The 23,702-nt window shown below is 44.7% G+C and overlaps 2 protein-coding genes across 2 annotated transcripts in view; one reads left to right on the top strand and one right to left on the bottom strand.

The window, feature by feature from the left end:
* RAG2 (recombination activating 2) overlaps positions 1 to 16,801 on the bottom strand; it is a 31,223-nt gene extending 14,422 nt beyond the window's left edge. Inside the window, exon 1 of the mRNA XM_073578605.1 lies at positions 16,553 to 16,801. Coding sequence (XP_073434706.1) covers positions 16,553 to 16,601 — 49 coding nt within the window. The 5' untranslated portion in view covers positions 16,602 to 16,801. The remainder of the gene's footprint in view (positions 1 to 16,552) is intronic.
* The window catches only part of IFTAP (intraflagellar transport associated protein), a 33,308-nt gene extending 9,809 nt beyond the window's left edge, over positions 1 to 23,499 (top strand). The window contains exons 3-7 of the mRNA XM_073578607.1: positions 11,515 to 11,642; positions 12,006 to 12,071; positions 14,461 to 14,530; positions 19,871 to 19,983; positions 22,951 to 23,499. Of these exons, the coding sequence (XP_073434708.1) occupies positions 11,515 to 11,642; positions 12,006 to 12,071; positions 14,461 to 14,530; positions 19,871 to 19,983; positions 22,951 to 23,094 (521 nt within the window). The 3' untranslated portion in view covers positions 23,095 to 23,499. The remainder of the gene's footprint in view (positions 1 to 11,514; positions 11,643 to 12,005; positions 12,072 to 14,460; positions 14,531 to 19,870; positions 19,984 to 22,950) is intronic.
* Positions 23,500 to 23,702: the final 203 nt, after the last annotated feature.

Here is a 23,702-nt window from a genome sequence, read left to right as displayed (position 1 = left end):
ATATTACTGCGGATGGAGAAAACTTCCTGCTTACTAGAGACGGTGCGCTCTTGAAGATTGACAGTTCTCTCTTTCCCACGCTGCCAGCGGTAGTAGCATTGGAGGAGCGCCGGGACACTAAAGGTGACTGGACCCAGCGATCTGGCCAGCTTCAGAAGAGCGATTTACAACCTCTGTAGCAAACAGCTTGTAAGCGCTGCACTCATTGCTTAGGAGACTGGCCACCTCTGATGTATTGCAGCAATGGCTGGGAACCTTGGCAACAAGCTATAAACTATAGAATTAATAACCCTCCCTTCTTGAGACTTTTTTTTTTTTTTTTTTTTAAATGGACTACTTGCAAAGTTGCTTCTTTTTACAAGCACTTTGCAATTTTACCCATTTAAAAAATTAAAAGAACCCCTATAAAAAAAAAAAATGTTTAACTTGCATGTAACATGTATATATTTTTGTATGTACTGTTTTTGTTTTCTTCTTTTTTTTGGAGATGCATTGCACCATGTAAACGCATAGATCGCTCATAACAAAGTAAAGCCCGTTGTTTTCTAAGTTTGATTCCTGAAATGTGCGGAGGGGGCGGCCAGCGGGTGGAAAGTGGTGGTTTTTACGGTCTGAGAGTACAGCGTCTCCAGTGAATATTTCGGCTTGTTTTGAGTTCACAGCCCACTCGGTAACATCTGCTCCTTTTTTATCTTAATGTTGTTATTGTTCTGCTAACCAGGCATAAGATAAACTGGAAAACCTCTGCTGCCCCGAGAACGGGACGAAACGGCTTCAGGATTGTGCCCTACCGATTATTCAAGGGTATCAGCCAAGCAATCCGGATAAAATGATATTCAGACGCTGAGATATAGAGAGAGATATGTTACTAATAGTCTAAACATTTTTTTTTTATATATATTTTAGAAATGGCAACTAAAAAAAAAAAATGTTCATATTTCTCTTTAATTTAAAATATATGGCTAAATTGTGTTCAGATGTAGAGATGATTTATTTTTTGCAGAGATTTATTACACTGTTTAATAAACAATAAAATCACAATAATGAATAATGTAATATCTATGTTCTAACATTAAAAGTCCAGTATCAAATGTAATATAAAACATAATTTGTCGATTATACTGTGGATCAGTGGATCAAGGCTTTGTGTCTATTATTTTTCATTCCATAACAAGCAGGGAGTTTATTTGTTTTTTAATAGCTAAAAAACTTTTAGAAACTTTTTTTTTTTTAACTATAACTTTGTCTTTAGATCAGAGATTTTTTTTTTCCCCTGCAAGGAATACTTTTTTTCTTTTTCTTATTTTTTTTATTATAAATTATTGGCTTGACAATTAGAGGTTTTTAAAGTTCAGCTTAGTCTATTTTGTTGTTTAGGCCGCATTGAGGAGACGTATTTTCGGACAGAGGGCGGTCAGTGTGAGCGATGGACTGCACACTAGCCGATGTAATCCAGTGTGCTAGTGCATATAGGCAATTTTCCAGACAGGCTTAAAGGGGTTAATCCACTGCTTGGACTAGCCGCTTCTCAATCCCTGTGTTTTCCCCTTGCAAAAATAATAACATCCACCAGATGTCTGTGAGTCATCCAGAGAAGAGAGTGAGGCAGCCGGATCTTGTGACCTAATGTCTCGTGAGCCCCTGAAGAGGCAATGCCAATACCCCAGGACTGGCGCCTGAGTCAGAGATGAGTATAAGACTAGTTATCCTACTTGCAGTTTGATCACAGTGTGGTCCAATTTTCTTGGATGTGGAGAAGACAGGAAAAAAAAACATTCTCCATTGTCAGACCATTAAAATCGGACTGCACTCAGATGTCATTCGAGTGCAGTCAGATTTTTTTTTTTCTTTTTGGACGGTCTCCTTGACGTGCATGGCCGAATGTGACCCGAATATTGGATGCAAATCGTGCATGCTGCGATGTTTTCCTCCGACTAACTTCGGTAGGTCCAAGGAAAGAATCTGACAGCCCCGTAGCATAACATTAGCAAGAGTGCGATCCAATGTTTTGTTGGATTGCACTTGGACTGAAAATACGGTCGTCTGCATGAGCCCTTAGTGTTATTATTTTACAAGGGGGAACCCTATAATTTGGAACATGGAGAACCCCTTTAAAGGATTTTTGCACCTTCAGGAACAATTTGACTTGAATAATTGCATGTATTTGGGGCCAAAAAAATGTTTTTGCAGTTGGATTTTTATTTAAAATGTTACACCGCTTGTTTTTTACAGGCTCGTTATTTCCTTGCACATAGACTGTTGCGAGAGCGAGTTAACTGAGATCCCATCAATGAGCTTTGTTGTTTTGAGTCTTTTTATTTTGCTGATTTATGACCACTAGAGATGGGCGGACCCCTGGATGTTTGCGTTTTGGGGTTTCGACCGAACAGTTAATAAGTTTGGGTACCCTCAGAGTTCACTAGGAGAAATGAGAAATTTCTCGCGGTGACCTCGCCTCTGCACTGTGAGCCTTTTTTTTTCTTTTTTCTTCAGTGTGCTAGCGGGGATCTCACTGGAGGTCACCGCAGTTCAGGGGCCCAGCTGGGAATGCAGCATCAGTGACCGGAGGTAACCTTGATGATGTCACCACTAGTCACTGACGCTGCGCTCGCAGCTGCTTATTCTCCAGTCGCATCTTGGCACCGTCCAGGTTGAAAACTATTAATCCCCAGACATGGATTACAGTGTGGGACAGAACGACGGAGAGGTGAGGGATATTGTTGTTTTTTATTTTTTGTTTATTACAGGAGACAAGGGATTCAATGGAATTAGGCGTTAGGTGAGTATAACTGTGTTTGTTATTTTTAAATTTTGTTTTGTTTTATTTCTAATAAGGGACTTTATTTTGGCTGTGTATTTACCATACGACTATTGGATTAGTAATGGATAGGTATCTTATAGACGCCTCTCCATTAGTAATCCGTGGGCTTGATATCACTGGACAATACAAAGGTGACATCAACTCCACTTGCCACCACTACAGGGCAAGTGGGAAGAGACGGGCAAAGCACCAGAATTTGCACCTCTAAAAGATGTGCCTTTTCTGGGCAGCTGCAGGCTGCTATTTTTAGGCAGAGGCGGGGGGGGGGGGGGGCTCTATCCATAGCCCCTTACCAGCCTGAGAATACCAGCCCCCAGCTGTCTGCTTTAGTAAGGCTGGTTGTCAAAAATGGGGGGCGGACCTCATGCCAGTTTTTTTTAAATGATTTATTAAAATAATTAAAAAAAACAGAGTGGGGACTCATCTATTCTTGGTAACCAGCCTTGCTAACGCTGACAGCTGAGGGTTGCAGCCCACAGCTGTCAGTTTTTCCTGGCTGGTTATCAAAAATACAGGGGAACCCATGGCGTTTTTTTTTAAATTATTTAGAGCGTAGGCTGATGAATATTCCCATCAGCCTCTCCTGCTCTCACCGTTAGCAGCAGCAGGCGTCAGCTGATGAGAGCAGTAGTCCCATCAGCCAACGCCAGTGACCGGAGGTAAACTTTTTAACTCCGATCAGAGCTGCGGGAACCACGGCTGTCTGACCAGTGGTTATAATTTAGCTGCCGGTCGGAGCCAGTATTTGCCACGCCGTCATGTGCATGACAGTGCGAGAAACACTCGGTGTTCGGTGTCCTTGCCCGAACAGTAGGTCTTCGGTACAGACGCCAAACTTTACTGTTCAGGTTCGACCATCTTTAATGACCACTTAAAAATTGAAGTGAACTTTGATGTGGTCAGATACCAATTGTGTAGAGCCTAGAAAAAAAAAATCAGAACTATAAACTTCCCACCCAAACAAGCTCACTGATGGATTCTCCATTAACTCCATAGCCAGCAATGCGCAAAGAAACAAAGAGCCTATAAAAGCCAAACCATGCAAACATTTTAATGGGATTCAGTTGCAAAAAAAAAAAATCTTTAGCCCAAAATGCATGCATTTAAGTAAAAGAAAAGCCTTAAAGGGGAATAAATCCTTTAGTTCTTGATGCAATTTTTTTTTTCCGTACATTAGTGTCATTTGTTATATTGGCGAGAACCATGCATGTAACAGCAGGCAATCCCTGCTAAGTCTGTGAGGCGGATGAGCACACGCAACATCATCTTTCTTCAGTTGATTTTCCTGGAAATGTACGAATCCAATGATAAAGGAGCGTTACTATTCCCCTTATAACACGATCTGTCCCTACTAGGTCTCTCACTGTCAGCGCCTATCACCCCCTTAGACGAAGAGACAAAGAAGGAAAACACCCAGTTGTCAATTTATCAGACATTTCCAAGAAGAGTAACAGTGCAACAATGGACCCGTAGAAGCGAGTAATTGCGAAACGGCCGTTGTCCGGCACCTCCCTCCCCTAGCATTCCTGTAACGTCCTCCATGTCCACATACCTGTTGATGGAATTCATGTGAAATAAAGACGCACAGTTTTTCAGCTATATTGGTGAGTGCTGCATTTTTCTTCTTTTTTCATTTAACAGTGCAACAATCCCTAAAAAAAAATATGTCCAAAGCTGACTTTTTTTTTCGTTTTTTTTTTTTTTTCATTTTTTTTTAAAAGAATCAGTGTAATTTGTAACAGATTGCATGAAAAAAAAAATGTTCCCGAATGTTTCATATCAGCAAAATACACGAAGTTGAGCCTAAACCATCAGAGAAGTGTATTCTTCATGCAGCCGCTTCGGTTAGGTGAAGTTTCTCCTGATAAGAGGAATCTCGTCAAAGTCGCATGAGACGCCCGACGTCCGGTCCCATTATAATGTGGTGACGTCTCATATATAATGCAGCATATTCTCATTAAGAATACATCAATCCAAGATTAAAACGAGTGATTCACCTGAAGAGAGAAACGGAGACGCTTAGGAAAAAAAAGGCGTAAATTCCTGCACTTCTCATCGTATTCTCTACTCCAAGACCCTGAACGATGCAGGTGAACCGCCTTTTATATAGCCCGTTTACAAATCCTGGAACTGGAGGTAAGGGAACGTCCAGTCCCACCCAGCCCTATGGGCCGTTCCTGAAGTCCAGGACCTTTACAAAAAAATTAACCACCTCTTGGCACTATACGTCCTGGAGCCTGCTTTTCCGTGTCCTACGTCACATCAGCGTCTGGCTGCCACCTTACATAATATATATATACTTGTATATCCTTCAGTTTTGTGCACACAGCCCCACTGCTGTACTATATGTGTCTATGGTTACTCAAAACCCTGTGTATACTGCTTTTGCAGCCATATATTACTTTTTCTGTAAAAGAAAAATAAAAAATCAGGCGTGCCATTCACAATAGACTTTTCTTTCCCCATTTCCCCCATACATATGCACACTCAGCTTGGCTGAGTGTGCTCGTAAAGTGTTTGGGCAGCTTGACCTGTGAATGTAAGATCAGACTTCACAGGTTGTAGTCTGTAACTGTTAGCGTCCCGACTCAGCGAGGCAAGCCTCCAGGAGTGGACCCTCTGGATCCTGGCACCGAGGGGCCTCTGAGCGAGCAGCCAGGTGAAGCCATCCCCTATGCAGGGACCATAAGGAGCAGGCCCTGAGGTTCCAATACCACGATAGCCGGTACCAAGAGGGGTGGCTCTGAAAGGACTGGAGTAGGACTGTGTGTGAGGACCACAGAACAACAGGACGGTGCAGGACACGGGAGGCAGGACTGGAGTAGGACTGCAGGAGTGGACAACGACACAACGGGAGACAGGACCGGAGTAGGACTGCAGGAGAGGACCACAGAGCAACAGGACGAAGCAGGACACAGGACACAGGACTGGAGCAGGACTACAGGAGAGGACCACGGGACAACAGGAAGCAGGACTGGAGTAGGACGGCAGGAGGGAACCAAGAGACAACAGGACGGAACAGGAAGTGGGAGACAGGACCGGAGTAGGACAGCAGGAGAGAAGCACAGGCAGCAGGACGGAACAGGACGCGGGAGATGGGTCCGGAGTAGGGCAGCAGGAGAGGACCACGGGACAGCAGGACGGAGCAGGGACACAGGAGTCAGGACTGGAGTAGGACTGCATGGACACAAGCAGAGAGAGTATATGAACTCAGGAGGCAATGGGTAGCAGGCCTAACTTTTAAAGAAACACAAAGATCAGGCGCTTCCATTACAGGAGGGCGACCTGATATACTCAGCTACTGGTGGTGCTTCCGGGTCAGGGCACAGCCGGAGCTCAAGGAGGAGGAGGGAGACGCGGCCTATGGCTCACGCGCATAGCGTGCAGTGACGCCGCCGGCCGCGGACCAAACAGAGCAGGAGGACGCCGCGGCTGGCTGTGAGAGACTGCGGCGCAGGAGCGGGGAGGTAAGTATACAAAGGCGCGGCGTGGGCCGTGACAGTACCTATGGAGACACATAAGCACTGCAGCCTTGCAGAGCTGGGGTCCTGGGTTCAAATCCCACCAAGGACAACATCTGCAAGGAGTATGTATGTTCTCCCCTTGTTTGTGTGGGTTTCCTACAGGTACTCCGGTTTCCTCCCACACTCCCAAATGTGACCATCCCTCCATTAACTTCCAAGGGACTGACAACAGAGCAGCTTAGCCAGTGTCATAAAAGGGAATGGAGTGGACATATACGCAATACCAGATCTTTTCAGGAGGACTTTAGGATTTTCGTTCTTGGGATTGATGACTGTTCTGTGGTCAGACCCCAGCAAGTCATTAATTTATCACGTATCCTGTGAATAAGTGTTTTATTAGGAAGCGCCTATAAGTGCCTGATGGTAATAAAGAAACTTTCTCTTGGGGTGAACATCCTTCCAGAGTTGAATTGTTCTACAAGCTTAACAGCCGATTCTCTGTTGGGACGAAACTCTGACACCGTAATGAACTTCCGGAACAACCAGGACCCCAAAAACCAGTAGAGGGGTATTGGTTGGACTTTGTTTGGGCTTGAGTCTATATCTTATAGGTTGATTCACATCTTATTATATTTTCTGTGGACAACGTGACAGCAGAGGTTGCTGGTAAATTACTAGTAGACGTGCCCATGTCCTGTATAGGTGAAGGGTGGACCTTTGGTAAGTGCTTATATTTGGCACAGGTTGGAACTTGAGAAGGAGGTGAACTGGCCTCAGCCCAAATAGTGGACCCTGAGAATGCACCCAAGGAACCTCAGTTGGGGACTGGGTGCACCCTGAAAAGGAGTCCAGCACAGAGTGAATCCCTACATGGTGCAAAACCAAAGGAGCATCGGTTCAGCACAGGGTGGTCCCTTACATGGAGTCCAATGAGCCACATTCTGGCTAGGGTGGAAACTTGGAAAGAACCCAGAGATCCTCGGTGTGGCACAGGATGGAAACATGGAAAAAGCTCAAAGAGCCTCAGTGTAGCACATGGTTGACCCTTACAATGAGCCCAATGAGTCTCAATATGTCAAAGTGTTGGACCTCCAGAAGGAACCCAAGGATCCTCAGTCTAGCTCAGTCTGTGATTTATGACTTTCTACCCTAGAAGTTGATCTTGTGAAGTTTTCCCCACTCGTAAATTTTGATGTCCCACCCTGACATTCCCCCCTATCCTGTGTACATTACAGACACACCATGATACGCTTTGTGGATGTGCTCCTCTTTAGTCTAGAGGCTGGGTACACCATCAGAAGGAGCCTCTGTCTGGCACCGTCTGCGATTGAGGACCTTCTAACCTACTGGTCGATCTCGTGAACTCTTCTTCCACTTGTAAATTGGACTTTTGATCCATTTTTATCCAAAGTAAACCTACGGTACATGAATTTCAAGACTTTGAACAATCAAAGAGAAAAATTCATTTTCTTTAAAAAGTGTAGGGTCAACAACGAGAGGGTTAAAAGTCCACCAGCTCTCCCAACGTGCTCCATATTTAGAAACCTCTCTAAAAGGAGAAAAAGGCAATACCGGCAAAACAAAAGGAAATTTTCTATCTTACTGTGTGCATGGTGTTTTTTTTTGTCTTCAATGGCCCCTTGTTGAGTAAGGGGAAAATAAAAGGAAATGTATAAATATTCTATAAAATAAAGGACAAAAAAAACTTTCAATAGCAAAATCTTTAACAAATCTTTTGTTTCACGGCTAAGCTCAGAAGGAGCCTCTCTCTTGGGTTCCTCATTTATTTTTTCCCCCTTTCTCTAAAGCCCCATAGAAAGATTACCAAAAAGGTATTCTGAGTGGTCGCCTTTGTGCGGTGGTTGCGAGATGAAAAGGTAGGTGAGAAGGGCACCTAGCAAAATAAGTGTCAAATACCAGGAGGCGAGCTCTTACATGCCCAGCTGGTGATCCGTAATTGATGTTGGCTTGAGTGTCGAGGATCTAGGCATTAAGCTCGGCATTGTCTTCTCTTCTGGAGACCATAGACGCCTCATTTCCAGTGAAAAATTCCCTTTATTGTCTGATGTGAAGAGCTAAATTTTGAGACCGCAGGATCTTTTTTTTCTTCTTCAATCTTCAGAGGAATATTATTTTCATACCTGATACATATCTCCGGCTGTGAAGGTCCATCTCGGAACAGATGTCTCTTTGTCTTGACGGAAGGAGCTTAAGCAAGGATGAAACTTTTATGAGGGTAACGAGCAGCGGGGAGGACAGGGAGTAGGAGCATAAAACATTGATTTTCTTTGATTATTATTTTTTTTTTTTTTTAGTTTTTGTCATGCCCCATAGTGTGTAATTCCAGAGGACATTTGATCAAGCACTTCACAGCACATGTAGCGTGAAGGTAAAAGTATGCCTCAATTCAGACAGCCGCCACGTGAAATCGCTCGAGGCATGGGAATCGGCAAGCGTCGCATTACTTCTCGAAATGAGCATCTGGGGGCATGGCGGGGTTGGTTGGCAAAATATGGTTTTGGGTAAACTAATAAGAAAGACATGTTTGTGGCCTTCGTAAAAATGTTCCAGAACCTCGGAGAAAGGAAAGTCGTCCTATTATACTGGCATCTTACTGCAGGAGAAGGAAAACCTGCTGCTTTCAGGGGGCCCTACTATACCAAGTCTATGAAAGACCCCTGATAGTTGGGGGCCCGTTAGAGGTTTTATATCGGGGCCCATGAGCTTCAAGTTACTCCACCGCCGATTGCTTTGTATCGGTGGGAAGTATACTATCTAGACTTCAAAGACTCCCAGGACCAATGTCCTTCTTCTTGATGCCATGAAAGTGCTTGTCTAAACCCGAGAACAGGACGCTGAAGCGCCAAAATGGAATAGTCGCCATTCATTGGCTATGGGCCGTCCAGTAATTGCGGAGTGTGTAGATGACAATCAATATCCATTGCTCAATTATAACCGGGCACATTGAGTTCTGTTTCATAATGGGTGATGTCACAGCTCACCTCCTCCTGTACAATGACAGATCACCCCTCTATATACTGTTAATACAGGATCCCCCATTCACAATAGCTAATGTCACAGCTCACCTCCTCCTCCTGTACAATGAAATATCACCCCTCTATATATACTATTGATAATACAGGATCCCCCATTCAGAATAGCTAATGTCACAGCTCACCTCCTCCTCCTGTACAATGAAATATCACCCCTCTATATATACTATTGATAATACAGGATCCCCCATTCACAATAGCTAATGTCACAGCTCACCTCCTCCTCCTGTACAATGAAATATCACCCCTCTATATATACTATTGATAATACAGGATCCCCCATTCAGAATAGCTGATGTCACAGCTCACCTCCTCCTCCTCCTGTATGCCTCGTCACGACGCTTTATATGGTAGATGGCAGTCATTGTACAGGAGCGGGAGGTGAGCTGTGACATTGCCTATTGTGAATGGTGGATCCTGTGTTATCTACTGTATATAGAGGTGAAAGAGGGGTGTAGAGAACCACACAAAACACGACATACAGATCCAATTTATAAGCAAAATTCCCTTTTTTGGAAATAGGGACAGAACAGGAAAAATGGAGGAGCAAGTGTAGCGGACAATAAAGTGCAACAGTGCTGAAAGACGCGCCTAAACCTGCCAAGACCCGCACAATGTCAAGTTAAATAAATAACTGTGAATCCACAGCCATTGTAAAGTTAGATTAACAAGTGCCACCTCAATCTAGCTGCTATTAGTCTCCACATGCACATGTAGGGACATGTAAAGAGAGCGTAATACACATACTTAAGGGTGGAATGAATAGGGTCACATAAGATATAGTGATAGTGACAATCACGCACCCTGACGAAGGAGCCTCGCTCCAAAACGCAATGACTGATAACACCTCTATATACAGCTGATAACACACGATCCACCATTCACAATAGGTGATATCACAGCTCACCTCCTCCTGTACAATGACTGATAACACATCTATATACAGTACATAACACAGGATCCACCATTCACAATAGGTGATGTCACAGCTCACCTCCTCTTCCTGTACAATGACTGATAACACATCTATATACAGTATATAACAGGATCCACCATTCACAATAGGTGATATCACAGCTCACCTCCTCCTGTACAATGACTGATAACACATCTATATACAGTATATAACAGGATCCTCCATTCACAATAGGTGATATCACAGCTCACCTCCTCCTGTACAATGACTGATAACACATCTATATACAGTAGATAACACAGGATCCACCATTCACAATAGGTGATGTCACAGCTCACCTCCTCCTCCTGTACAATGACTGATAACACATCTATATACAGTAGATAACACAGGATCCACGATTCACTATAGGTAATGTCACAGCTCACCTCCTCCTCCTGTACAATGACTGATAACACATCTATATACAGTAGATAACACAGGATCCACGATTCACTATAGGTGATGTCACAGCTCACCTCCTCCTGTACAATGACTGATAACACATCTATATACAGTAGATATCACAGGATCCTCCATTCACAATAGGTGATGTCACAGCTCACCTCCTGCTCCTCCTGTACAATGACTGATAACACCTCTATATACAGTAGATAACACAGGATCCACCATTCACAATAGGTGATGTCACAGCTCACCTCCTCCTGTACAATGACTGATAACACATCTATATACAGTAGATATCACAGGATCCTCCATTCACTATAGGTGATGTCACAGCTCACCTCCTCCTGTACAATGACTGATAACACCACTATATACAGTAGATAACACAGGATCCTCCATTCACAATAGGTGATGTCACAGCTCACCTCCTCCTCCTGTACAATGACTGATAACACCACTATATACAGTAGATAACACAGGATCCTCCATTCACAATAGGTGAAGTCACAGCTCACCTCCTCCTCCTCCTGTGCAATGACTGATAACACCTCTACAGGAGGAGGTGAGCTGTGACATTGCCTTATTTGTCTTGGTGCTGCCTGCTTCTCGAGCTCACGGTCCAATATCTCTAATCCATTTCCGTTTTGGTTTCACCAAGTGTTTAATCATTTATTACCTAATTGTAAATGTAGTTTTCTTCTCCCCGGTGTGTGAGGTTCCATTTATCTACGTCACACTTGCTATGATTTTGTATTTGACGTGTTTTGTATAAACCTTTTGATGCCGCAGTTTAACGCCACATTTGCTTATTAGGGGCTGGTCGGCAGCAGCCAGAGGTCCTGCTTGATGGCTCACAAATGATGAACACCGGTTCCCTAAAGACCCGACAAAGAACCCGAGATAAGACGGGTGCTGCCAGCGGACAAGACGGACCCCAGCAGGTACTGGCACAGTCTGTAATTATTAATGGACGTCTCGGCTGCAGTTCTTTGCCGGATCCTCTACTTCTAGTCCAGACTAAGGAGCCTCCGAAGCATTAGAGGGGGCGAAGGTAGTGGGGTTTTATTAACCCTTTGCCTGACACCAGTCTCGGTAAACTTTCCATACAATTTGTAGAGTGACTCTCCGATACCGCGGTGGGTGCACTCTCTGAGTTGAGGCTCGCTCAGATGACCGCACTTTCGCATATCCTGGCCTGAGAGCTCCTCTTCCAGCCCTTTGGGTCATATAATCCATGGTCCGGCCAGAACCGATCCTGGGAGGTGTCCGCACCGAACGAATAAGCTGATGTGTTGTTGTTGCAGATGGCCGTTGGTGAAGGGACCACAGTGGGCGACTGTCACAGCCGGAGCCATCCTGGCAGAGAGCAGGTGAGATGGGGACGTGACTAAGTGAAAAGCCGGTGGTCAAGAAGGTAGAATTAGAGGTGGAGAATGCACAGACGTGGTCCACTAGGCAGCACCGAGCTTCAGAAGATGAGTCTGGTGGACAGCACCTCTTCACCCCCCCCTGCCCATTATGGCTGAGAGATCTATGTACATAGGGAGAAACCTGTCAATCACAGGACGGTGGGAGGAGAGAGTGGAGAGGAGCCGCCTATCGCTGTGACATCACCTTTTGTGAATGGTGGATCCTGTGTTATCTACTGTATATAGAGGTGTTATCAGTCATTGCACAGGAGGAGGAGGTGAGCTGTGACATCACCTATTGTGAATGGAGGATCCTGTGTTATCTACTGTATATAGAGGGGTATCAGTCATTGTACAGGAGGAGGAGGTGAGCTGTGACATCACCTATTGTGAATGGTGGATCCTGTGTTATCTACTGTATATAGAGGTGTTATCAGTCATTGTACAGGAGGAGGAGGTGAGCTGTGACATCACCTATTCTGAATGGTGGATCCTGTGTTATCTACTGTATATAGAGGTGTTATCAGTCATTATATAGGAGGAGGAGGTGAGCTGTGACATCACCTATTCTGAATGATGGATCCTGTGCTATCTACTGTATATAGAGGTGTTATCAGTCATTGTAGAGGAGGAGGAGGTGAGCTGTGACATCACCTTTTGTGAATGGTGGATCCTGTGTTATGTACTGTATATAGAGGTGTTATCAGTCATTGTAGAGGAGGAGGAGGTGAGCTGTGACATCACCTATTCTGAATGATGGATCCTGTGCTATCTACTGTATATAGAGGTGTTATCAGTCATTGTAGAGGAGGAGGAGGTGAGCTGTGACATCACCTTTTGTGAATGGTGGATCCTGTGTTATGTACTGTATATAGAGGTGTTATCAGTCATTGTAGAGGAGGAGGAGGTGAGCTGTGACATCACCTATTGTGAATGGTGGATCCTGTGTTATCTACTGTATATAGAGGTGTTATCAGTCATTGTAGAGGAGGAGGAGGTGAGCTGTGATATCACCTATTGTGAATGGTGGATCCTGTGTTATCTACTGTACATAGAGGTGTTTACGGGTATTGTACAGGAGGTGAGCTGTGACATCACCTATTGTGAATTGTTATATACAGTATATAGAGGTGTTATCAGTCATTGTACAGGAGGGGAGGAGGTGAGCTGTAACATCACCTATTGTGAATGGTGGATCATGTGTTATCTACTGTATATAGAAATGTTATCAGTCAGTACAGGAGGAGGAGGTGAGCTGTGACGTCACCTATTGTGAATGGTTGATCCTGTATTATGTACTGTATATAGAGTTGTTATCAGTCATTGTACAGGAGGGGGAGGTGCGCTGTGATATCACTTATTGTGAATGGTGGATCCTGTGTTATCTACTGTATATAGAGATCTACTGTATATAGAGATGTTATAAGTCATTGTACAGGAGGAGGAGGTGAGATGTGATATCGCTTATTGTGAATGGTGGATCCTGTGCTATGTACTGTATATAGAGGTGTTATCAGTCATTGTGGAGGAGGAGGTGAGCTGTGACATCACCTTTTGTGAATGGTGGATCATGTGTTATCTACTGTATGTAGAGGTGTTGTCAGTGATTGTACAGGAGGAGGAGGTGAGCCGTGACATCACCTATTGTGAATGGTAGATCCTTTGTTATCTATTGTATGTAGAGGTGTTGTCAGTGATTGTATAGGAGGAGGTGAGCTGTGACATCACCTATTGTGAATGGTGGATCCTGTGTTATCTACTGTATATGGAGGTGTTATCAGTCATTGTACAGGAGGAGGAGGTGAGCTGTGATATCACCTATTGTGAATGGTGGATCCTCTGTTATCTACTGTATATAGGGGTGTTATCAGTCATTTTACAGGAGGAGGAAGTGAGCTGTGACATCACCTATTGTGAATGGTAGATCCTTTGTTATCTACTGTATGTAGAGGTGTTGTCAGTGATTGTACAGGAGTGAATGGTGGATCCTGTGTCATCCACTGTATATAGAGGGGTTGCCTTTTATTGCAATTTTGTCTGGTTTAAACAAATATATTTTCAGTAGTCTCATTATCATTACAAAGAGTTTATTGCTCAGAGTGGCCAGTGTAAAAATTGCAAGATTTTATTTGATTTTTTTGAATAGTGATATAGATAATAGAATAGAAACTTGACTTAAACAATAATTCACTGTTTGAGAGATTTGCTTTAAGGCTTCATATATAATGATTCTGCCAATGCGCGCTACCTTTTCTTTTCTTCTTTCTTTTTTATAAAGAGATGTTGTTGTTGGCGTCATTATAGCACATTATTTTGTGTTCTGATTTTGCTTCTTTTCTCTATTTCTCAGGTGGACAATTATTTCAATTCTTCAGATATCGACACAGATCCGGACAATGACGAGACCGGTCGCGGTGTTTGTATGTCCTTATTCTTGTCTTTATAGACGCTGCGATCAATACCAAGGAAAGCTTTTACTGTTCTGTGGAACAGGTCGACTCTTGGTCTAAACTCTTAAAGTGGACATGACATGGGAATTATTACAGACATCGACGCCAGTTTATCCTTCTAACTGCAGCGTCTTAAAGGGGTTGTTGTAGGAGAAGCCGCTGCTAGTGTTCAGTTTCACCGCTCATCCATACTTACTAAACAAAATGAGTAATCTTGAAATTTTCACAGTGGCCATTCGGGATTTTTTAGACTCCTACTTGATATTCTTTTAGGAAGAGTTTTCAGCAGAAGCATGAGTACAATGACTGATATCACCTCTATATACAGCTGATAACACAGGATCCACCATTCACAATAGGTGATGTCACAGCTCACCTCCTCCTCCTCCTGTACAATGATTGATAACACCTCTATATACAGCTGATAACACAGGATCCACCATTCACAATAGGTGATATCACAGCTCACCTCCTCCTGTACAATGACTGATAACACCTCTATATACAGCTGATAACACAGGATCCACCATTCACAATAGGTGATGTCACAGCTCACCTCCTCCTCCTCCTGTACAATGATTGATAACACCTCTATACTGTATACAGCTGATAACACAGGATCCACCATTCACAATAGGTGATATCACAGCTCACCTCCTCCTGTACAATGACTGATAACACCTCTATATACAGTAGATAACACAGGGTCCACCATTCATAATAGGTGATATCACTGCTCACCTCCTCCTGTACAATGACTGATAACACATCTATATACAGTAGATAACACAGGATCCACCATTCATAATAGGTGATATCACAGCTCACCTTCTCCTGTACAATAACTGATATCACCTATTATGAATGGTGGATCCTGTGTTATCTACTGTATATAGATGTGTTATCAGTCATTGTACAGGAGGAGGTGAGCTGTGATATCACCTATTGTGAATGGTGGATCCTGTGTTATCACAGCTCACCTCCTCCTGTACAATGACTAATAGCACATCTATATACAGTAGATAACACAGGATCCACCATTCATAATAGGTGATATCAGTTATTGTACAGGAGAAGGTGAGCTGTGATATCACCTATTATGAATGGTGTATCCTGTGTTATCTACTGTATATAGGTGTTATCAGTCATTGTACAGGAGAAGGTGAGCTGTGATATCACCTATTATGAATGGTGGATCCTGTGTTATCTACTGTATATAGAGGTGTTATCAGTCATTGTACAGGAGGAGGTGAGCTGTGACATCACCTATTGTGAATGGTGGATCCTGTATTATCTACTGTATATAGAGGTGTTATCAGTCATTGTACAGGAGGAGGAGGTGAGCTGTGATAACACATCTATATAGAGTAGATAACACAGGATCCACCATTCACAATAGGTGATGTCACAGCTCACCTCCCCCTCCTGTACAATGACTGATAACACCTATATATACAGTAGATAACACAGGATCCACCATTCATAATAGGTGATATCACAGCTCACCTCCTCCTCCTGTACAATGACTGATAACACCTCTATATACAGTAGATAACACAGGATCCTCCATTCACAGTAGGTGATGTCACAGCTCACCTCCTCCTCCTGTACAATGACTGATAACACCTTGTAAAGGCAGAGGTAGCACCGTACGCAGTGATGAGGCAGTGACCCACAAAGTTCAAACACAAAAGTCTCTTTAATGTGTTTCCTCACAGCATTATAGTCCAATCCACACAAGTGCATATAACTTCAGTGCATATAATTAGTATACATTTCACCATTTGAAGAATATATATTACACGGCATCCTTCATTTTACAGACACTAAACACACCAGTCCTCCTCTGACTAGTTCCCGTGGGTGTCTATGCGCCGTAGCCAAGACTCTATTGACACAGCATTACATGTTGCAGGCACTACACACGCTAGTCCTCCTCTGACTAGTTCCCGAGGGTGTCTTGCACCGCTGCATCACAGTCTCTTTACTCACACAGCCATACACAGTCCAGGATACCCTCCGGATCGCAGCCGGGCACCATATCCTCCTGTTTTGCAATCGTTACACACGCCAGTCTTTCAGGGACAGGACATCCACCTCCGGTTCACCTCCGGGCACAGGACTGTCCACATCCGAGACCAGTCACCGTAGACGACTTGCATCTCTTTGTACACTGCGGGTTGCCAGGCCTCACTCTGGCCCTGACACACCTGAGACTCACTAAGCCTCACTCAGTCTTACTCAGATCTCTCTAACCCTTTCCTGCAGGGCTTTTATCACAGCAACCTGTGGCTTTCAGCCACATGGAAAAGCTGGATCCGGAATGGAACAGACTGCAACACTATCAAACTGCAATCTGTTTCAAACACAACATCCAGAGCAGGTTTTCCCTACCTCTGCCTTGGACACTAACATGTGCAAGACTAACACTTTCTTCTATTATCAGTCTGCATTACAGTCACAGCTACGCCTGTGACTGCCAAGCACACCTATGGCCTTCAAACGCCTCCGTGCATATCCTGGGGAGACTGCACAGCGACCCCTACCTGCTACACCCTTGCAATGCCAGCTACACCTGTGACCGCAATGCATTCCCATACCCTCAATACGCCTCTGTGCGTATCCTGGGGAGAACACACAGCGCCCCCTAGCTGTAACAGGGGTCACTGCCTCACAACCTCTATATACAGTAGATAACACAGGATCCACCATTCACATTAGGTGATGTCACAGCTCACCTCCTCCTCCTGTATAATGACTGATAACACCTCTATATACACTAGATAACACAGGATCCACCATTCACATTAGGTGATGTCACAGCTCTCCTGCTGGTGGTCATGTGATGGCAGTGCCATCCGGTCCCAAATTTGCATCTCTCCAATACCGGGAGGATATACAGTTCACTCTCCTTGCATGTCCTTACTGAGACTTGTAGTTCTACACTGCCCAGAAAGCCACATGTTGATCATCTTTTTTTTTCCAGATTTACTCTGCCTTAAAAGTGTCTTTTGAACCAGGGGAACTTGTATAATAATTTGCAGACTGTGTCTAGCATCAGACGTCAATACTTACTCAATTATCTCTGTCTCATTGCCGCCATTGGCAGCCTGCAAAGCACTCCTGTTGCTCATTAATCACCTCCACCGAGAACGTAATTAGCAGCTTAATTAGGATCATCACGGGCCTATGCCGCTCAAGTGCCAAGAGCCAACTTCATGGGGTAGAAATGGTTTATGCAGACCCCCCAACTCCAACCCGGCCGCCGCCTCCTCCGCAGAAGCCGGCTGGATAAAAAAAAAATAAAAACTGTATTGCACCGTATAGGAAAAGTGAAAATATTCAGGTCAGTGCAGACGAGCGAGCTCTGCGTGCGCTGGGATCAAATATTCACAAAGGCTGGAGGAGCTCGCGGGCGAGGGAGATGGCGGAGTGCTATGTGGATCTGCTCTTATTTGGTTCATAGTAATTGGACTGCATAATGAATGGACTCCAATTAATTTACTCTGGTATTTGCAAAAATGTTCATTTGGCACGAATCTCCCCGTAACCTGGCTCTTGTCCCTTGTTAGTTAGCTTCTGGCAGGTACTGTGACAGCCGTAAGGAGCGGGAGCGCTGGAATCTCCCGGGAAGACCATGGAAAATCAGTGTTTTAACTAGCTTTACAGCACTTTATATACTATCATGGTGATTAAGGTGCTCGGTCCTTGTCTTCCTGGGTCATCGACAAGACTCGAAGGATTTGATTTTATATTAAAATTTTTCCACGTCCTCTCAATAATAAGCTCCACTGACCACTGGATTCGAAATATCTAGTCCTGACACATCCAGGATTATTATTCTAGGATTTGAATGTAGGAGATTAGAGAGGTCCCATCAAGCTGAGGAGCCCCTCAAGGTCATGCAGAGCGGAAAAGGCTCTTTATATTTGGCAGAGAAGATGAGCTCCTTGAAATTCTGCCATGCAGAAGAGCCCTCTCGATATTTTGAGGAGCATATGAGCCCCTCGAAGTCTCACCGAGCAGTGGGGCCTTCTCAATATCTTGATGAGTAAATGAGCCCATCAAGGTCCCGTCAAGCAGAGTGGGGGTGTTTCGGTATCTTGCAGAGTAGATGAGCCCATCAAGGTCCCAACGAGAAGAGCCCCCTTAATATTTGTAGTGTAGATGAGCCCCTCAAGGTCCTGTTGAGCTGAGGGTCTACCTCTATGTCTTGCAGAGCAGAAAAGCTCCATGAGGGCCTGCCAAGCAGAGTAGCTCTATATCCTGCAGAGAAACTCCCCCTTGATATCTTGCAGAGTAGATGGGCCCCTCGAAGGTCTCGCTGAGCAAAGAAGCCCCATTGATGTTTGCAGAGTAGATGAGCCCCTCAAGGTCACACTTAGCAGATGGTGCCCCCTACATTTCATGCCGGACAGACCAGCTTCTCGAGGTCCCGCCAAGCAGAAGAGCGCCTTACCAATAGAATAGATGAGCCCCTCGAGGTCCCAATGAGCTGAGGAGCCCTTTGATATCCTTCATAGTCGAAGAGCCTTTCGAGCTTGGGTCAAACAGCCAAGCTCCTGCTGAGAAGAGAACTACGTGGACCAGGACTGGATGGACTTCCTAATCCATGAGGGCTGTGTTCCGAGCCTGGTGCCGTTCTTTTCCTTCTCCTGTTGTCCATGCCTCCTGACTTTAGCTGTCAGACTTTTTGCTTGTGAAGTAGCTGCTTGATTAAACATTACCCGGCAGAATGAAGCCTGCAGATTAGACGCTTTCATTTACTGTCACATAGGGCTAAACTTAGAGCTGAGATGTTCTCTACCTGACACGTTCCCCCCCCCCCCCCCCCAAACACCGGCTGATTGCTCCGCTCTTGTGGCCATGACCGAGGAGGATTGCAAACATGTTTGTTCCTTCACTTTACTTTGAAAATAGTCCCTGACAATTTTTGAGCCTTGTTGTCGTCTGGCATTTACTATTGCTGCCATGTTTTACATCCGGGAGGAATTTTATTGTCCGCAATTATTTTTTTTCCCCAATGCCCCTTGGTGCTTAGTGGTGAAAACTGATCCATGTAAATTATTTTGGTTGAATTGACCTTCAAAATAGTATTTCCATCATAAGCAGACACCTCCGGAGTCCCTTCCTGGGGTGGGGAGAGGTGATTGCCGCACTCACCATTGATATGTATAGGAAAAGAAGCCGATCGTTCTGCTGCTCAGGATGAACATTGTTATAGACCCCTTAAAACTAATTAATTGCAGCCCAATAGTACAGTTCTGGATGGTTATTTTCTAAATCTAGTTCTCTTTTTATGCTTTTCAGTGTTATTTCCTGGAGAGGCTGACCGGGTCCCGGATGGGGCAAACGTGACCATTGTAAGAAATACTTGTATACAGATTCACACTTCCTCCGGGGTGGAGAGTACAGCGGAGGAGGTAGAGCACTGCATCCACTGATTGGGGGCTATAGTACTATGTAATGGGCTCTGCATCTAGCTGTCTTCTGTATTTTTTTAGTGTGTCCTAGTTCCCCAACCGTCTTTGGCGCGCTTTTTCCCACCACTGTCTTTGGCGCTCTTTTCTTTTACTCCACTGTCTTTGGCGCTCCCCCCCCCATCGTCTTCGGTGCTTTTTTTTTTTTTTTTCCCTCCACTGTCTTTGATGCTCTTTTTTTTCACCCACCATCTCCAGCGCTCTTTTTTTTTTTCCTCCACTGTCTTCAGCGCTCCTTTTTTTCCTCCTGTTTTCGTCGCTCTTTTTTTCCCCCACAGTCTGTGATGCTCTTTTTTTCACCCACCATCTTCGGTGCTCTTTTTTTCCTCCACTGTAATTGGCGCTCTTTTTTCTTTTTTTCTTGTTTTTTCCACCCACCGTCTTCGGCGCTCTTTTTTTCCTGCACTGTAATTGGCGCTCTTTTTTCTTGTTTTTTCCCCCCACCGTCTTCGGTGCTCTTTTTTTTTTTCCTCCACGGTCTTTGATGCTCTTTTTTTCCACCCACCGTCTTCAGCGCTCTTTTTTTCCTCCACTGTCTTCAGCGCTCTTTTTTTCACCCACCGTCTTCAGCGCTCTTTTTTTTTTCCTCCACTGTCTTCAGCGCTCTTTTTTTCCTCCTGTTTTCGGAGCTCTTGTTTTCTTTTTTTTCCCCCCACTGTCCTTGATGCTCTTTTTTTTCACCCACTGTCTTCGGCGCTCTTTTTTTCCTCCACTGTAATTGGCGCTCTATTTTTCTTGTTTTTTCCCCCACCGTCTTCGGCGCTCTTTTTTTCCTCCACTGTAATTGGCGCTCTTTTTTTCTTGTTTTTTCCCCCCACCGTCTTCGGCGCTCTTTTTTTCCTCCACTGTAATCGGTGCTCTTTTTTTCTTGTTTTTTCCCCCCACCGTCTTCAGTGCTGTTTTTCTTTTTCCTCCACAGTCTTTGATGCTCTTTTTTTCCCCCCACCGTCTTTGGCGCTCTTTTTTTATCTTCCACTGTCTTCAGAATTCTTCCCCCCCCCCCTGTCTTCAGCGCTCTTTTTTCTCCCCCCAAACCCCTCCCCGCCGTCTGACGTTCTTTTTTTTTTTTCCCTCACCGTCTTCAGTGCTCTTTTTTTTTCCCCATGGTCTAAGGCGCTCTTTTTTTGTTTTTCCCAACCCCCACCATCTTTGGTGCACTTTTTTTCCTCGTCCACTGTCTTCGCCGCTATTTTTTTTCTTTTCCCCCACCATCTTCGGCGTTCTTTTTTTAATTTTTTCCCACCGTCTCCATGCTCACCCCCCCCCCACCATTACGGTGCTCGCCCCCCCCCTGCCGTCTTCGGTGCTCTTTTTTTCCTCCCAATGTCTTTGGCGCTCTTACCCACCCCGCACACCGAATCCTTGGTGCTCTTTTTTTTCCCCCACTATGCCATCCCCCTTGGTGCCCTTTGCTCTTTGCACCCTCTTATTTTTGCACTGCCCATTTCTGCTCTTCACGCCATCCTTGCAATCTGCTCACTGCCTTCCTGTATGCTGCTCTCCTTTTTAATATTTTTTTTTACTGGTCTGCACACATTCCATCGGTTTCATGTCCTTCTGTCCATTATGTTTATCCCCCTCCGGCACCCGCCACTCTTACCCCCCCAGCGTCCTTGCCCCCCGCACTCCTGCCGTGCCCTAGGTATTTTCACCCTGCGTCCACCATGTTGACTCTCCTCTCCCTCCCCGTTGCTTGCGCCCCTCTTCAGACCTGCGCACTGTCCTTCTGCAGCGGCCTCCTCTGTTATTTACCGTGGTGAGGATTTCCTAATCGCCGGCGTCTAGCGCGCTCCGTAATCTTACTCTAAGCTCACTAGATGGAGTGTCTCAACAAGCAAAGCGGAGGGGTTCATAAATTTCAAGAGCACATTTATTGCATTTCTGTCTGCATAATAATATCCCGGCAGTGATACAAATGGATTTACGCTCTCCTTGTAAACACACCATTCTCATACTCGGGTCACTTGATTTGCAGAAGTTTATTTTTCCTTTTGAATTTCCATAAAGATTTTCATAAATTCTAGTAAAGAACCAAACTGCTTCTACTGTTATCAGAGTTCTCATAAGGACACCTTGTAACAATCCGAGGGCCACCAGGCCTGAAAGAAAAAGTTGGATTCTTGTTGGTTCTTAAAGAAGGTAGAAAAGGAACAAACATCTGATTGGGTGACTGGAGATAGTGATCTGTTGGTGCCAGGTAGACATTACTGATCGGCAAATATTGGATTAATTGAAACAAAATTGTCGAAACGTTTGGAGTATGGGCCCCACTCACCAAAATCCCTGCACTTACGCCTTGTCTGCTATCAGATGTTTTGAACATTCTGCTATGGCGCAGATTGGCGCGGACACTTGCAGAAAACCAAAAACGCAGCGTTTATGCATATTGGAATAATGACTAAGGAAACCCACCAAACGTGACAAGAACATCCAAGATCCATATTGAGTAAAATTTGGAACCAAGAGACGTTCCTACTTACAAGCAGACCCGTTTGGGCAGGAAAGGGGCATAAGGAATGGGTGTTACTGCTGGGCATTATAGAGACTAAAAAAGGCGTCTCACAAATGACATTCGTCGTATCTGTAGGATAGATGGTAAATGTAAGATCACTGGAGGTCCAGCTGCTGAGACCCCTACCCCCATTAATCCTGAGAGCTGAAAGTCCTCTGTCTGCCTGGAGAAGTACTGAGCATGTGCGACCACCACTTCTATAGAAAGCAGTGGTCGCACATGCTCATTACCGCTCTGTTCATACACAGGAGTTTGGGACTCCAGTTCTTGTGATTTGTTGGGTCCCCCACCAGTTTCAGGTAAAAAACCCCTTTAAATGACCCCCAATTTTTAATTCAGTCCTTATCAGTCATGCGCATATTTTAAGGAATTCTCCATTCCCGTTTCCCCCCTTACAGCATCTCGGCGACGACATTCAGCCCTTTTGTCTGGACCAAAGCTTCGACTACGACCGCGTGGTGCTGACCTCTAAAGTTTCTGCGGAGGAGATGAACTTCCTGAGATTGCGGGAAGCTCAGGTGGAGACGGCGAGGGAGGCCTGACGGGGGGGACCTTCATGTCTTCACTCTGCAGATGACGGAAATAAAGTTCCTGGTGTTTGTGCTAGACGAGATCACATGCAGTTAGTGTGCGGCAGAATGATGGCGGGATGCGCACCATATTGAGTTCATATAATTAGTACTTGGCGTGTGCTCGGCTCGGGTGATGCTTAGCCGCCACCGCTGATTCGGGTTGTCAGGTGTGTAGACAAGACTCTGCTGGTGTCGAGCTGCTTCTTCTGACTCATTGTCTAACTCCGCAAAATATTTTGTTTCATTGTGTCTGTGTTTTGTAAGGGATGAGCCCACGAGAGCGCCACCGCCTGAGCACACGGCGCCGCACACAATGCAACCTGTCGAATGCAAAGATAAAAAAAATAAATGAAGCTTTTGAGGGGGGAAAATAAAGAGATGGATCTTTGTCTGTTTACTTGACACTAAGCAAAACTAATCCTCACCCTTTTTAGTTAAGTCTTGGCATTATCTTCTTCATCTGTCAGATTTCAACAAGCCTGCGTGGCCAATTTGAAAGTTTATGCCAGAAATAGGATGTAGAGTTGTTTGAAAATTTTGTAACTTTTTACAGTGCCTTTACTAACTTTTCGAAGAGT

The sequence above is a fragment of the Dendrobates tinctorius genome, unplaced genomic scaffold, assembly GCF_039654945.1.
Source record: "Dendrobates tinctorius isolate UK_male_01 unplaced genomic scaffold, ASM3965494v1 ptg000059l, whole genome shotgun sequence".
Lineage (NCBI taxonomy): Eukaryota > Metazoa > Chordata > Amphibia > Anura > Dendrobatidae > Dendrobates > Dendrobates tinctorius.
Note: the sequence above shows the minus strand (reverse complement) of the source record. Positions and strands in the feature narration are given on the sequence as shown.